The following is a 12,887-nucleotide window of genomic DNA, read 5'->3' on the forward strand; positions in this document are numbered from 1 at the left end:
TGGGCCACTATAGATTGGTTTTCAGTGGTTAAACGTGAGTCCTGGGCCACTTATGGTGAGGAAACAAGTTGGATTATTTAACAAAACTTAAGAAGACATTGCCTTAAATACTATATATCATCGTGTTTTTCACAGTGACTCAATACACCAACTTGTGGTGCAAACAAGACTAAACAGGTCGGGGCAGGAAGGATAACAGGCTGATTCTGGTTGATCAACAACACATCATTGAAATGTCTTCACAATGACATTAAGACTTTATTTGGTTGTAAATCAAACAAGATCATGATATCAGATGCAAAAACAAAATTCCTTCACAATTCAAACTTAATTGAAAATAATTCAGTGATGAGCGACGGGCCCAGCAAAGAGCTGCTGAATGAAGGCTGTGGACTTCATCATTTTTTGCCCAGTGCTTTCATCTTGCTGTGACCTCTGCATCAAAGATGAGACCACCCTCACTTATGACTCCTATGAATTCTGCAACCCATAACACACACACACGCACACGCACACGCACACGCACATTCTCACTCGCACACAGCCCACCCATCATGAGGGGAGAGGATAAATGTACTGGTATTACCCTGCCTGGTTTCTTTCTGCCCTCTCACTCCTCAAAAAATAAAAAGACACAGACAGAGCGGCAGAGAGAGACGTTGCTATGGAAACAGTTCGGACAAATGTAATTGTCTCCCTCCATCTTTGCAGGTCAAGGCAGTGGGCATTTCAGCTCCATAATCTCTCCATTTCTTCCGTATCTCCCCGCTGGCCTGTGAGTGTGTAATAGGTTTCCTGGAGTCGTGAGTTACAAATATGCTTTATGAAGGCGCTTCCAGAAGTTCAGACTGTGTGGGCTTGTATCTCATTTTGCTCTAAAATGAGGTATTGCATCTTTACAACTCTGGAGGAAAATGACAGTCAGACATAAAGGCTTTAAAAAGAGAGAGAATTTTTTATTTTTTTTTTTGACTTTTTCTTTTCCAGAGAAACTTTTTATCGTCCATCTAACATCAACAAAGACTCCATTCATTCGACACCCCATGGTTATTGATCTTTCTTTCTTGGACAAAGGTTGGATACATGTCAGAAATAGTCCCTGCTGCTCGTCTCTGTGATGAACCGGTGACGTGTTGATGCTGTAACTGTCTCCTGCTCCGGCTCCTCCTGAGCTTCAGAAAGTCAGAAAGAAGCTGGATATTTGTGTGTCGTCATGTTTGTTGTGATTCATAAAGCCAGAATGGCTGTGAGCTGTAATTCTGTGAAGAAAAGCAACTTCATGCATGAAGAGCTCAGATAAGATGATCCCCATTATGATGGTGGAAGTAACGTGAGATAATGGGCTTCAATTATGAGGCTGTTCTTTGCTTGTTGAATCAGTGTTCAGAGAAAATGAAAATAAGCAGATTTATCACATATCTAACACAAACCCACAGGGAAAACTAAGTGTACATTAATAATATCAATGTTTAATCCGGAAGAATCTATAATAAATGAAACATTTCTTCTTGCGAGCAGAAAGTGGAGAGATAAACCAGACAACACAAAGATAGATTTTCTCAATATTCTTTATTTCTCTTAAACTTGACGCTTGTGGCATCTCAGAGAATTTCATTCTGCACAAACAAGCAACAAAGTTCAAATGTGCAGTGTGATGATGAAGTTCAGAGCTCTGGTACAGACACATCTTCTGAAAAATGATTCACTCAACAATTCCTTCAGATTAGGTTTCTGATGATCAGTGAAAATCACAGTAAAAACATTCACCCCGAAGCCCCGAACAGACGCAAGTGATGATCCAAACACTTTAAATTTACCTTTGAAAGGTGAAGCAGGAATCGCTGCAGATGTACAGAAACAATGTGATGATTTCCTAAACGTCTCAGTGTTGTTACGCTGCTAGACTGGAAAACCTCCTTTCCTTTTGCTGAACCACTGCAGTCCTCACAAATGTCTTCTTTGTCCTTTTTATTTGACATTTTGTGACGACAGAAGTTACTCCAGTGCAGCCAGCGAGGACAAAGATGGCAATCACACATTTCTCATGTGCACAGTCCCAAGTCAGTGTTACATAAAGTCTAATTCACTCTGTAACAACCAATAACAGAATCATTTTGGTCATTCTGAGCATAGTAAAGCAAAGCTTCACACAGACGTGTAACAACCAATAACGATAAAATAGATTTTTTTTTTTTTTTTTTTTACAATCGTAATTGAGTGCCGGACGTGTGAATTCTCAGTGGATGAATTTAACTATCCAATCCACCATACATGCCTTTCATAAGCAAACTGCACAAAACCTGTTAAAACTTGTTAGATTATTGTCGAAATGTTTCGACGGGTTCAGTCATCCTATCACACTACTGGAAAGCTACATTAGTGGATTTATTACATTTAAAACGGCCAAAATTATTCTACTACCGGTTGTTACAGGCTGATATTTTAGGGACAAATGTTACAAAACAGGACCAAACTGCCAACAGAGTTAAATATAACATTTATCTTTGGAAATGTTAATACCATTTCAGACTCAATTCAATTTCGCTCAGTCTCATATTGAAACTTTAGGAAAAGGGATTTGTTTGACCTACAGCAGTCACACAGAAATATCTGAACAGCCAGGTAGGATCCTTAAGGACAAAACTCCAAACATTTATATCTTAAGAACGTTGACACCAAAAAAGAAAATCCAACCTTTTGTTGAATGTTTCAACCTGCTTTGTAATGACAGGTCTGAAACTTACTGCAGCTCAGTGAGACAAACTCACCTTTCCTTTGAGATGTTGTCAAACATTAAACTTTACATGGCCTCAAAGTTACTTGAAGTGAAGTTAGCTCAGTTAGAGAGGAATTCATTTCATTAAAATGCCAGAAATTAATGAAGCAACAATCCAGGGAAGTGTTTTCCTCTCATTTCCTGCTCTCTGTGAACAGCGTGTTCACATCTGCCAAGGTCGTCCTGTGAGTTTGCGCAGCTGCATTAGAAGCAGATTTGAGCCTATAAACTCTCAGCGAGGCTGAAAACTGATCAAAACACTTCTGTCATGTCAAGTTGCCCTTAAAACTATTGCTTATAAACACATTCTCATATATATATATTTACTTATATACATTTCAGTTAGTTTTTTTTTTTTTTTCATTTTATTGCTTGAATTTCTTCCTCCTGAATGTGTGCCGGCTGCAGCGGAGCCTTCACGCATCCCAAAAGCTTTCATTGACACCAAGAGCTGATGAGCTAACCCAGGAATACACGCGGAGTTAAATAGAAGAAAGGTGCTTCAGTGTGGAAACTGTGGCTCCACAGAGATTTCCTGAAAACCACAGTCCAACAGGAGTGAATGGTTCAGGTCCAGCTGGGATCAGCAGTGTGTTTAAAAGGGTTCAAACTGGTTTCTGCCACATCAAGACGGAGATCCTTCCAGCAGCGTTTTTCTGTCCCTTTTTTTTTAGCAGCGAAATGTATATTTCTTGACATCAAGTTGGTAATGAGTCCTCCTGAACCAGCAGCACTAATATTTCAGGAGGAAAACAGTCCCATCAAACGCTCGGCTGCCGACACATTAAACGGTCCTGAAGCTTCTCTATGGCTGCTACCGAGCCTGAACGATGTGCACTGAAACACCAGAGGTCCGGCGAAGCCTCCCGACCTCACCGCCGTGAGTCAAAGTGTGAAGGTGAGAGCGGAAAGACATCAAAGAAAGTTTTATCGGCGAGTGCAGACTCCCAACAATGAAAGGCTGATCGGAAACATTTCATTAATCATCCTGAATGCTGCTCACTCCCCGCCTGAACAACATCCTGATTGCAGCTCTCCAGGCACTCAAAGCCGGAGTGAAATCCGAGCGGAGACATTTCATTACAGTTTCGCCTCTTTCTCCTAAAGCTGAGCAGAGAGCGAGGGGGCCAGAGCTTTATCAAGTAGCTTTGCACCGCTCGGTCACAAATCCTCATACTTGGAGGACTCGGAATGTAAAAAAATAAAATTAAATCCAGGAAATTTATATTCTGTACTTCAGAGGTGGAAGAAAGCACTCCATGCTCGAGTAAAGCAGCTCAGGGCCAATTAGATTACAGAGGAGCACATCATCAATGAAAGCTTCGCTGATTTCCTCTTTTATGAGTGAAGAAGCTCAACATTTGAAGTTTGAAGTGGGGCCTTTAGCGACAGCCGCAGCGGAAGTCTGCGTTGGGGTCCATCAGGAGCTTCTTGCGGTCCACATGCAGACAGTCGATGTGGTACCAGGCGTCACACACGTCACACTGGATCCACTGCACCGGGTCCTGCTGAGGGAGGCGGCAGTGGGGGGCCGCGCAGGGCTCCACGGACCCAACCGCCGCCGCCGCCACTGCCACCTCATCATCATCATCATCATCATCATCGTCATCCTCAGAGGAGGAGGAGGACGAGGAGGAGCCGGAGGACGAGGAGGCGGAGGAGGTGGAGGAGGAAGACGAGGAGGATGGAGAGGGCAGGGAGGGGCGAGGAGGGGGGGGGTGTTTCCTGGGCCGGCCGCGGCGCTTACTATAGAGCAGAGAAGAAGAAAAACACAAAGTGAGGCTCAAAGGTGAAAACATAAGGCGCGAGGTGATAACACTTACAAAGAACAAGTTTTCAAAGAAAGATAAACGTTTGTTCCTCAATGTTGGTCGAAATCAGGTATTTTACTTTCGTTTCATTGTAAAAACCAAGAATTATTATTAACATTATTACCAAATTATTACGGCAGAATGGCTCCATCACAATTTGTAGCCTTTCTGACCAAACTATCCAACCTCCATTCTAAAACTAAAAAAAACTGAAACAGTCTTGTTCCTTAGGGGAACATTTTTGTGATGTTAAATAAAGCTTATTTAATGGTTTCAGAAGTATCTTATGCAAAACAATGCCTTCAGTGCATATTATGAAATGACAATAGATTTAAGTTCTAAATTCTAAAAGAGACTTTTTTTCATTGTAGCCTGAGCAAAAGAGCCTTGAACTGAGGTTTGACTGTAATGAGAAACTTATAGAAATATATCAGGGTATAGGTCATGAAAATAGAAACCATCCTTGAAGTTAGCTTTTCTGCCCTCATTAAGGTTCTTTGACGCCCTCTATCAGTTTGTATTTTGCTCTCAGTAATTACATTCCCTGTTAGATGTTTCCTCTACTCCTTCATGTCTGCCCAGTTTCCTTTCTTCAGTCAGTGAGGATAATCTTGAGAAGGGAGTTGACGTGTTAATACCTCCTCAGCCTGCAGCAGTTTTTATTCCTCTCACTGTTTACTTGCTTTGCTTCTTTGTACTGAGCTGAATTAATACAGATTAAAAGAAAATGTAAGAGCTTACAGTGTCTTCGTCTTCTACACTCATTGTTAGATCAGCTATTAGCTCATAATTAGCATGCTTAAATATAACATATGGTCGGAATAATTTGCGCGCTTTCAGAAAGTTAAATTAAGACATTAAGTGTGACGGTAAGAAATAATTACGCTGCAAGCTGTTAATCTGCATCAGTTTATCATTTCAGTGTGGATGGATTTGACACTTTGACCTTAAATTCAGTCATGTAAACACTGTTTGGTACCATATTGAGAGATTTCTGTCAAACCTTGTTGGGTGATATCTGTTGAACTGCAGCCTGCTCCTGTCCTCTGTGCGGATCCTCACTGAAGGAGAGGCCAGGTTGTAGTTCTCCCCTCCCACCACCAGGGGTGAGAACACCGGGGCACTGTTGGCCCTGCGCCTGCCTCTCAGTGCAGGTGGAGAGCTGTGGGCCGCTTTCTGCTGGCGGAAGGCTTTGATGTTGCCGTGCACCACTGTCTTGACGTGGTGCTTATGGTGGACCGCCATGCTGGTGTAGGACGCCTGCAGGACATGGTGCTGGGCGAGCTGGCTGTTGGTCATGGCGCCGTGGAAGCTGCCGATGGTCCTGATACCCACGGGGAAGGGCTTGGCCTCCAGCGGCCTCCTGATGTCGGTGTGGCTCTTGGCCTGCATTGGAGGTGGAGGCGGAGCCGAGTGGTGACCCTCCGACTCGGACCTGTAGAGCCTCCGCCTCTTCTTTCCCCTCGATCGCTGCCCGTCCTCCACAACTCCTGCCAGAGCATCACAACATGGACTCATTAGGAAAAAGGCCCTAAACAGACACTGATAAAAGAAATAAATGTTTACTGGGCATCACCTCCTCGGTTCCTGGGCTCATCGGAGCTGTCGTCCTCCAGCAGCACTGTGTGGGCCGATTTCCTCCTGCTGCGGGAGGTGGCCGGCAGAGACTTGGTGGAAGGCAGTGATGCTGCAGAGGAGAGCGAGGGAGGAGTGGAGGGAGGGAGCAGAGAGGAGAAGCCCATGGCCAGGGGCGGCGAGGAGGAGGTCCCGGGATCGGACACGGCCCCCTCGTGGCTGTGGCTCCTCTTGAAGGTCCAGGCGCTGCCCTGCATCTTACTCAGGCTGCCGATGGAGTTGAGAATGACCGTGGCCCGGTTGATGGACAGTTTGGAGAGGTCCAGGTTCGGCGCTGCCTTGCGGTCCGGATTGGTCCGAATGCGGTTCTGCAGGTCTGAAGAAAAGGTTCCCGCCTGGAGAACAAAATGGAAATCCTTCATTCAAACTGGCGAAGTGAAGGTTTCATCTCTTTGGCTCCTGAACTTTTTATGAATAAGAGAAACTCACCAATTAACAAGCTTGAACTAACAGAAAGGTCCAGATTAAAACAGGATGCAATGATTCACAAAGCTATTAAACCCACAAGTTATTTACAACACAACATATCTGATGACAAAAGACATTTTACTAAATATCTCAGCTCCTCCAGTGGAACAATTCCTGAGCATTTACCACCCAATCAGGTTTTAGAGTATCGGCTCTATTTAATTTGTGTTTTTCTGCTGATTAAATTCTTTACACTTCACATTCCACCAAGTTTTCAATTAACGCACAACATGAGAGAAACAATTTTATCTTAAAATGGCACACAGCATGAAAACTTCCCATGTTTGGCAGATAACACCATCCAAACATTGTAATATGAAGCCCTCCTTCAATGTTGTTTTACATTGTGAAAACGCCACCTAGTGGCCACAAACTCCAACGTATAACCATGAAAATAACAATATAAATGAGCCGCTCACTCCCACAAACAGACACATCTTCAAAACTGAACTCAGCCTAAGTCAGTTCTTCTTCATTTTGGAGTCGTTTAGTTGAGGCTTGATTGGCCTTCGACCTTGGTTTTGCTTGATTGCTTCACACACAAAGTGTCCCGAGCTCAATGAGCCTACTGAAGAATACAAAGTATCTTTGCTTTTTTATGGCCAGCTCTGTGACCTTATCAAACTGTTGGTCAGTGTAATTTGGAGCAGTTGGAAGTAAAGTGCACTTGTTGGGGTCTATTTTCAGCAGGGGATTAATACACATTTGGTTCCCCAGTGGGTAATTACAGCAGCAGGAGGGTGAGGGAGGGTAAAACAGAGGGAACGTTCAACATGCCTCTCAAGAGCAGAGTGACTTTGCAGAATGAGGAAGAATTACTTCACAGAGCGAGTACATCACCAGGTATTTATTATTAAATCACTGTGGTGTCCCTGGGAAGCACATGTAGAAGTGCTGTTACAGATCATAATGACCCTCATTGTACCAATAGTACTATATGTGTATACTGTAATGTGGTTTGCTCTCTCTGGTGAGAAGCATTTGTGTGGAGTCTGCATGTTCTCCCTGTGAGCACATGGCTTTTCTCTTGGTAAACTCTGCATCATTTAACTCGTGTAGTAACCACGATGTAACCTGCATTCACACAGAAAGCTGCTGTCAGTTTCTCACAACTCAAACGGATGAATGAATACCAAGGAATGTAAAGTACAACCTCACGTGAAACAACAGTCACAATACCTGAAAAAATACTGCAAACACACAAGAGTACTGCAAGTGTAACTTGCCAAACAGACTTGCTACAAAAATCTGCCTGGGCCATCAGAACATTTTCAGTTTCTTATCACAGATGCTAAAACAAGAACTAATTTTCATTTGTGGAACTCAAATGTGAAACCGATGAAAGATTTATGACCGACTGCAGCCCATCTGAGTGAGTTGTGGCTCAGCGACTCCACGAAAAACAAACCTTGGGAATCGTGATGGCGTCGAAGTCCAGAGGGCGAACTTTGACCTTCTGGAAGAGAAAGTAGAACTCCGACTGGCCACCGAAGGTCAGCGTGTCTCCGTCCGACAACTCGCAGAGGCTGCCAGACTGCAGGCGGACTTCATTAACCCACGTGCCTGAAAGCAGCAGAGGGAAGCTCTTAATGTCGCTCAGACTCATCAGGTCACATCCACATGCAGGCGGCAAGAATCTCTTTGAAGTCACATAAACAAGCTGAAGACAAAGTCGCCCGAGGCAAGATTATCACACAACTTTTAATATACCAATGTCTGACAAACGGAAGAAATCAGGCAAGCCCAGCCTTGAAATGAAGTCATTTGTTGACTATCAGTGTGTTTACAGCTCCCAGAGTTTAAGGGAATGTAAAACAGTCTGTGAAATGGACCCCGAATGGAGGAGCTGGGAGGCTCAAACAGCACAGAATGAGAAATCCAGGGTGAATACAAAATGTCATTTTAATAGCAAAAGTGAAAAACGTGTGAAATCGACTGTGAAATTACTTGAAAAATTAGGAAGGGTGTGGGGCTGTAGTTTACATCCGGAGTCTGTCAGACCGCATCTCTGGCTCTTAAGTCAGGACGGAACTTTACACTCCTATTTCTTCCTCCCGGTCCGTTCAGATCACACTAAAGACCCTCCGAAGAGCTGATGTGTTCCCTTGCACAGCTTCTCCACAGACAAAACCTTCAGTTTCATTACTTCTGAATCTGTGTTGAGCTTCAGATACAATTTACTTTATCTGCAGGGAACAACCACTGAAAATTAACCAACTAGACTCCCACGATAGTTTTAATTTCATATATCATTTATTATATTCTCATTCACTGAATTCCCCTGATAAGATGCATACATTTGAAGGTTTTTAAACTTTAATACTCACAGCAGATTTAGTACAGGGATGGAAAAATGATTTGCCCTCCAAACGAACTTGAAAAAACTTTTGTTATACATTTCTCTCTCTTCACTGGCTGACAGCTTAATAAAGAGGCATCGTTTAAATAGGACAATCTGCAGAACCAGTCATTTTTAGAATAAAGCAGGTCCAAAATGTCCACTATTTACCCCACATTCAAACTTGTTACTGCTCGTCACAAACCTTAGGCAGCTTAGCAAAGCAGGGACTGATTATCAAGCATTAATGTTATTTAATTATTTTGATAATTCTTTATACCACATACAATTTGTCTTTTTTCTCTTCACGTTCTGCAGGATCTCTGACTGTGGAAATTAAGTTTACAATCTTTGCTTTCTGCTCCATCTCCTATGCAATGTGCAGAACAACATCTCCAATATTTGCTGCTCTGTCTCCCGTCATGACTTTGAGTCGGGAGAGACTCAAAGTCGAGCCGCTACTCCTCCACAGTGAGAGGAGCCAGCTACGGTGGTTCGGCCATCTGATTAGGACGCCCCCTGGTCGCCTCCCTTTAGAGGTCTACCAGGCACGTCCAACTGGAAGGAGGCCCCAAGGTCGGCCCAGGACTCACTGGAGAGATAATATCTCTGGCTTGGCCTGGGAGCGGCTCGGGGTCCCCCCAGAAGAGCTGGAGGAAGTTAAGGGGGACAGGGATGCCTTGGCTTCTCTGCTCTCTACACTGCCACCGCGACCCCGAACGGACCAAGTGAAAAAAAGAAGATGGATATTTCTCTCTTATGACCCTCACACCTTAACTGCTCCGAGTCGGGTTCTGCTGGAGCTAAAAGGGAGTTTATTGTTGTAATGTTACATGAGATGTTTCTCTGTTGAATTCAAATGACACTGACTTGACAAAAACTGGAAAAAACAAAGCAGTTTTGGTTTCACCTGTGGGTTCAATTTATGAACTTAGGAAAAGGATGAAAATGAGAAGTTTGTAACAAAACAGTCAAAGTGGTGCAAAGAAAACTAGGAGTCACACAGCTGAAAGTACATAACGTGACAATAAACACATTATTATCTTTGAATATACATTAAACATAACCATTACAAATCCAAAATACACCACAAAAATCCTTCTAAAAGGTTGTTTATAATTATACCATAACGTAATGAGGAGTTGTAGAGAAGTTTGTCCCAAGTACCTCTACATAACTGAAGAATGAGTGTTTATCAGCCGAGCATCAGTGTGTAAACTGTCCCTGTCAAAGCTCTGATAGCTCTATAAAGTGGAAGTGGTTTATCTTTCAGGATGGCCGCAGTTATGCGAGTGTGCGTCTCTTCCCGACTGGAACAATGTGTGTGCGAGACTCATTATCTCACCGTGACTGCTCCTGTCCTTGATGTGAACCCTCCAGCCCTCCTCGCGCTGCGTGGCGTCCCCGCCGCTCGCCTCCCTCTCCGCCAGCAGCTCTGCGTGGATGCGTGACACAGACGCGGAGTCCAGCGTGACGTCGCACAGCTCCGCCGCTCGGCCCAGACGGAACACCGAGTGGCTCAGCGCCGGCCTGAACGTGTACAGGTCCCGCGCCGAGTCGCCTGTGGACGCCCCGATCCGAAGCAACTGGAAGCATGGCTGCACTCCTGACAGCATGACTGAAGGCTTTGATTGTCTGCCACCGCTACAACGCCACGCGGGCCCACCCAGAGGCCCCTCTGATCTGTGACAGGGCCCGAACTAGAGGTGGCTTAGATCCATTTTGTTATCGGTGCTGGTGGAGAGGAGTTAAACTAAGAGAATTTCTATTTGACCAGCGCCGACACTTCACATAAAGCAATAGAAACAATCCTGAAAGAACTTGCGTGTGAAGGTTACAGACCGGTGAACGGGCTTTGAGCAACAGGTGTTTGCATTAGTATGGAAAGCTGATGCTTCGCTGTGTCCTGCTGTGCATACATGAATAAATGATGAGGATATAGAGCACTGCATAAGCTGGCCAAGTGTGGAAATGAGCTCCAACTCAAAAAAAGACTAAATCCCCCACGAAGAGAAGGCTATATAACGCTGGCTTTAAGCATAGAGAGCTGCTGTAATATGGACAAAATGAGCATTAGTGCACTGCTAATGCAGAAAAGTGTACACATTAAAGCCATCAAACGTTAACCTGCTAAAAACCCTGACAGGCATAACTTCTAGCTGGAGTACTGACATAGCTAGTAGCTCGACTGCGTGTGTGTGTGTGTGTGAAATTAAAATCCAAGTCTCTTGACATCAATTGACATCACGGGTGGGACGCCTGAGTGGAGCAGCAGAGTTTCTGATCTGAAAGAAAATGAGGAAAAAAATCATTAAAATGAAAATTGCTTTTACTTAATTGCTGTATTTAGTGTCTGAACAACTGCTAAAAAACGTCATAAATATTACCCATTTGACATTTGAAAAGACATAAAAGCACTAAACACCCTTTGTCACTTCATTACATCGTCCTTATGAATTAAAGCAGTGTCACAGTGGAGGAGGATGAGTGAGGAGAGAAGCTGTCAGGTTTCACTCAGCTGCAGCCTGCATCGTGCAAACTCAGACACAAAGCAATAAAGCACCGGCAGATAAAACTCAGCCACTTCTCTACAAAAAAAAACAAAGTTAAGCAAAGTAAAGCAGCACAGACTGCAGCCATCCTCCTAACATCGACACATCCAGCGCTGCAGAGCTGGTTTTAGAGTTAATCCGAGAAGATGCACTCAAGTTTTGTGCTCCGGGTTTCTGAAGCTAGCTGACATTAGTTCCTCCGAGGACAGAAAGTCAAAGCTGCCACTTACAACGAGGACAAAGCTGCGAGTCCGTGCGAGTTTCTCCACAAAGTGACGCTCTTTGCCGCCGCACGCAGCTCGGACGGCGGATTTTACGCTCTTTGCTGGGCCCAAACTTTATTTTAATGCAGGATTTGATCTCCGTTGATCGCCGCAGCCTTTCGTCCTCTGTCCACTCGGGAGGAAGTCCTTTGAAATTTGGCGCGCCACTCCCGGAGCTTCCTTGCGCTTCGAATGACGTCACTTCCTGCTCCGCCCCGATTGGCCGAGCTCCAGGGTGCCTTTCGCGGGAGCAGAAGGAGAAGTTGAGGGGGAGAGGAGGGATTCACACAAAATCATCCATTCTCAGTGATCTGCCGCCTTCAGGCATATTTAAACTACAGAATGATTATAAAACGTTGTCTAAACTTTTATTCAAAGCTTTCTGTTTATCCCCAAACTTTAGTTTACATCTCTGAAATTAAATAATCACAATTATGACTTGCTGATGCTTTTACTGGTTTAGCTATTTGATCATCACTTGTTTTATATTTTTTATTTTATCTTTACTTGTCATGAAGAGTCATATATCAAAGAGAATGTGTGAATAAGTGAATCATCCATCTTCTATACTGCTTCATCCTGAGCAGGGTCACAGTGTGCAGGAGCGAATCGCAGCTTACTACGGGGTGAGGGCAGGATACACCCTGGATAGGTCACCAGTTCATCAGACAACCACGGGACACCAGAGTACATAGAGGAAAACCCACGCACACACAGGGAGAACATGCAAATTCCACACAGAAAGGCCATGGCTGGTATTTGAACCCAGACGGTCTCGCTGTGAGACGAGTGCGACCACCGCGCCACAGTGCAACATAACATCTGTTCTAATTACAAGAATGGGAATCGGCAATCCAATCATAGTTCTACTTAAAGCTGGAGTGGAAGCTGAATATGATTTGTAAAAACTGTTGAAATTATACAGAAAATTCCACACAAAAACATGTGAATGGAAAAGTGAAGTTTTCTAATATCTATTCTAAACTATGAAATTAACATTCATTGCTGAAATACTTCAAGACCTGTTGTTATTTATAATTTTTG

General features: G+C 44.0%; 1 protein-coding gene across 1 annotated transcript; it reads right to left on the reverse strand.

The window, feature by feature from the left end:
- Nucleotides 1–3,146: 3,146 nt before the first annotated feature.
- Nucleotides 3,147–12,021, reverse strand: tcf19l (transcription factor 19 (SC1), like). Its single transcript, XM_080484664.1, has 6 exons — nucleotides 11,811–12,021; nucleotides 10,374–11,313; nucleotides 8,099–8,253; nucleotides 6,164–6,557; nucleotides 5,591–6,077; nucleotides 3,147–4,522 (listed from the first exon to the last, which is right to left on the reverse strand). The coding sequence occupies exons 2-6, from the start codon at nucleotides 10,642–10,644 to the stop codon at nucleotides 4,159–4,161; spliced, it is 1,671 nt and encodes a 556-aa protein (XP_080340790.1). The 5' UTR covers nucleotides 10,645–11,313; nucleotides 11,811–12,021; the 3' UTR covers nucleotides 3,147–4,158.
- Nucleotides 12,022–12,887: the final 866 nt, after the last annotated feature.

This window comes from Lipophrys pholis, assembly GCF_963383615.2.
Source record: "Lipophrys pholis genome assembly, chromosome: 17".
NCBI classification, from domain to species: domain Eukaryota; kingdom Metazoa; phylum Chordata; class Actinopteri; order Blenniiformes; family Blenniidae; genus Lipophrys; species Lipophrys pholis.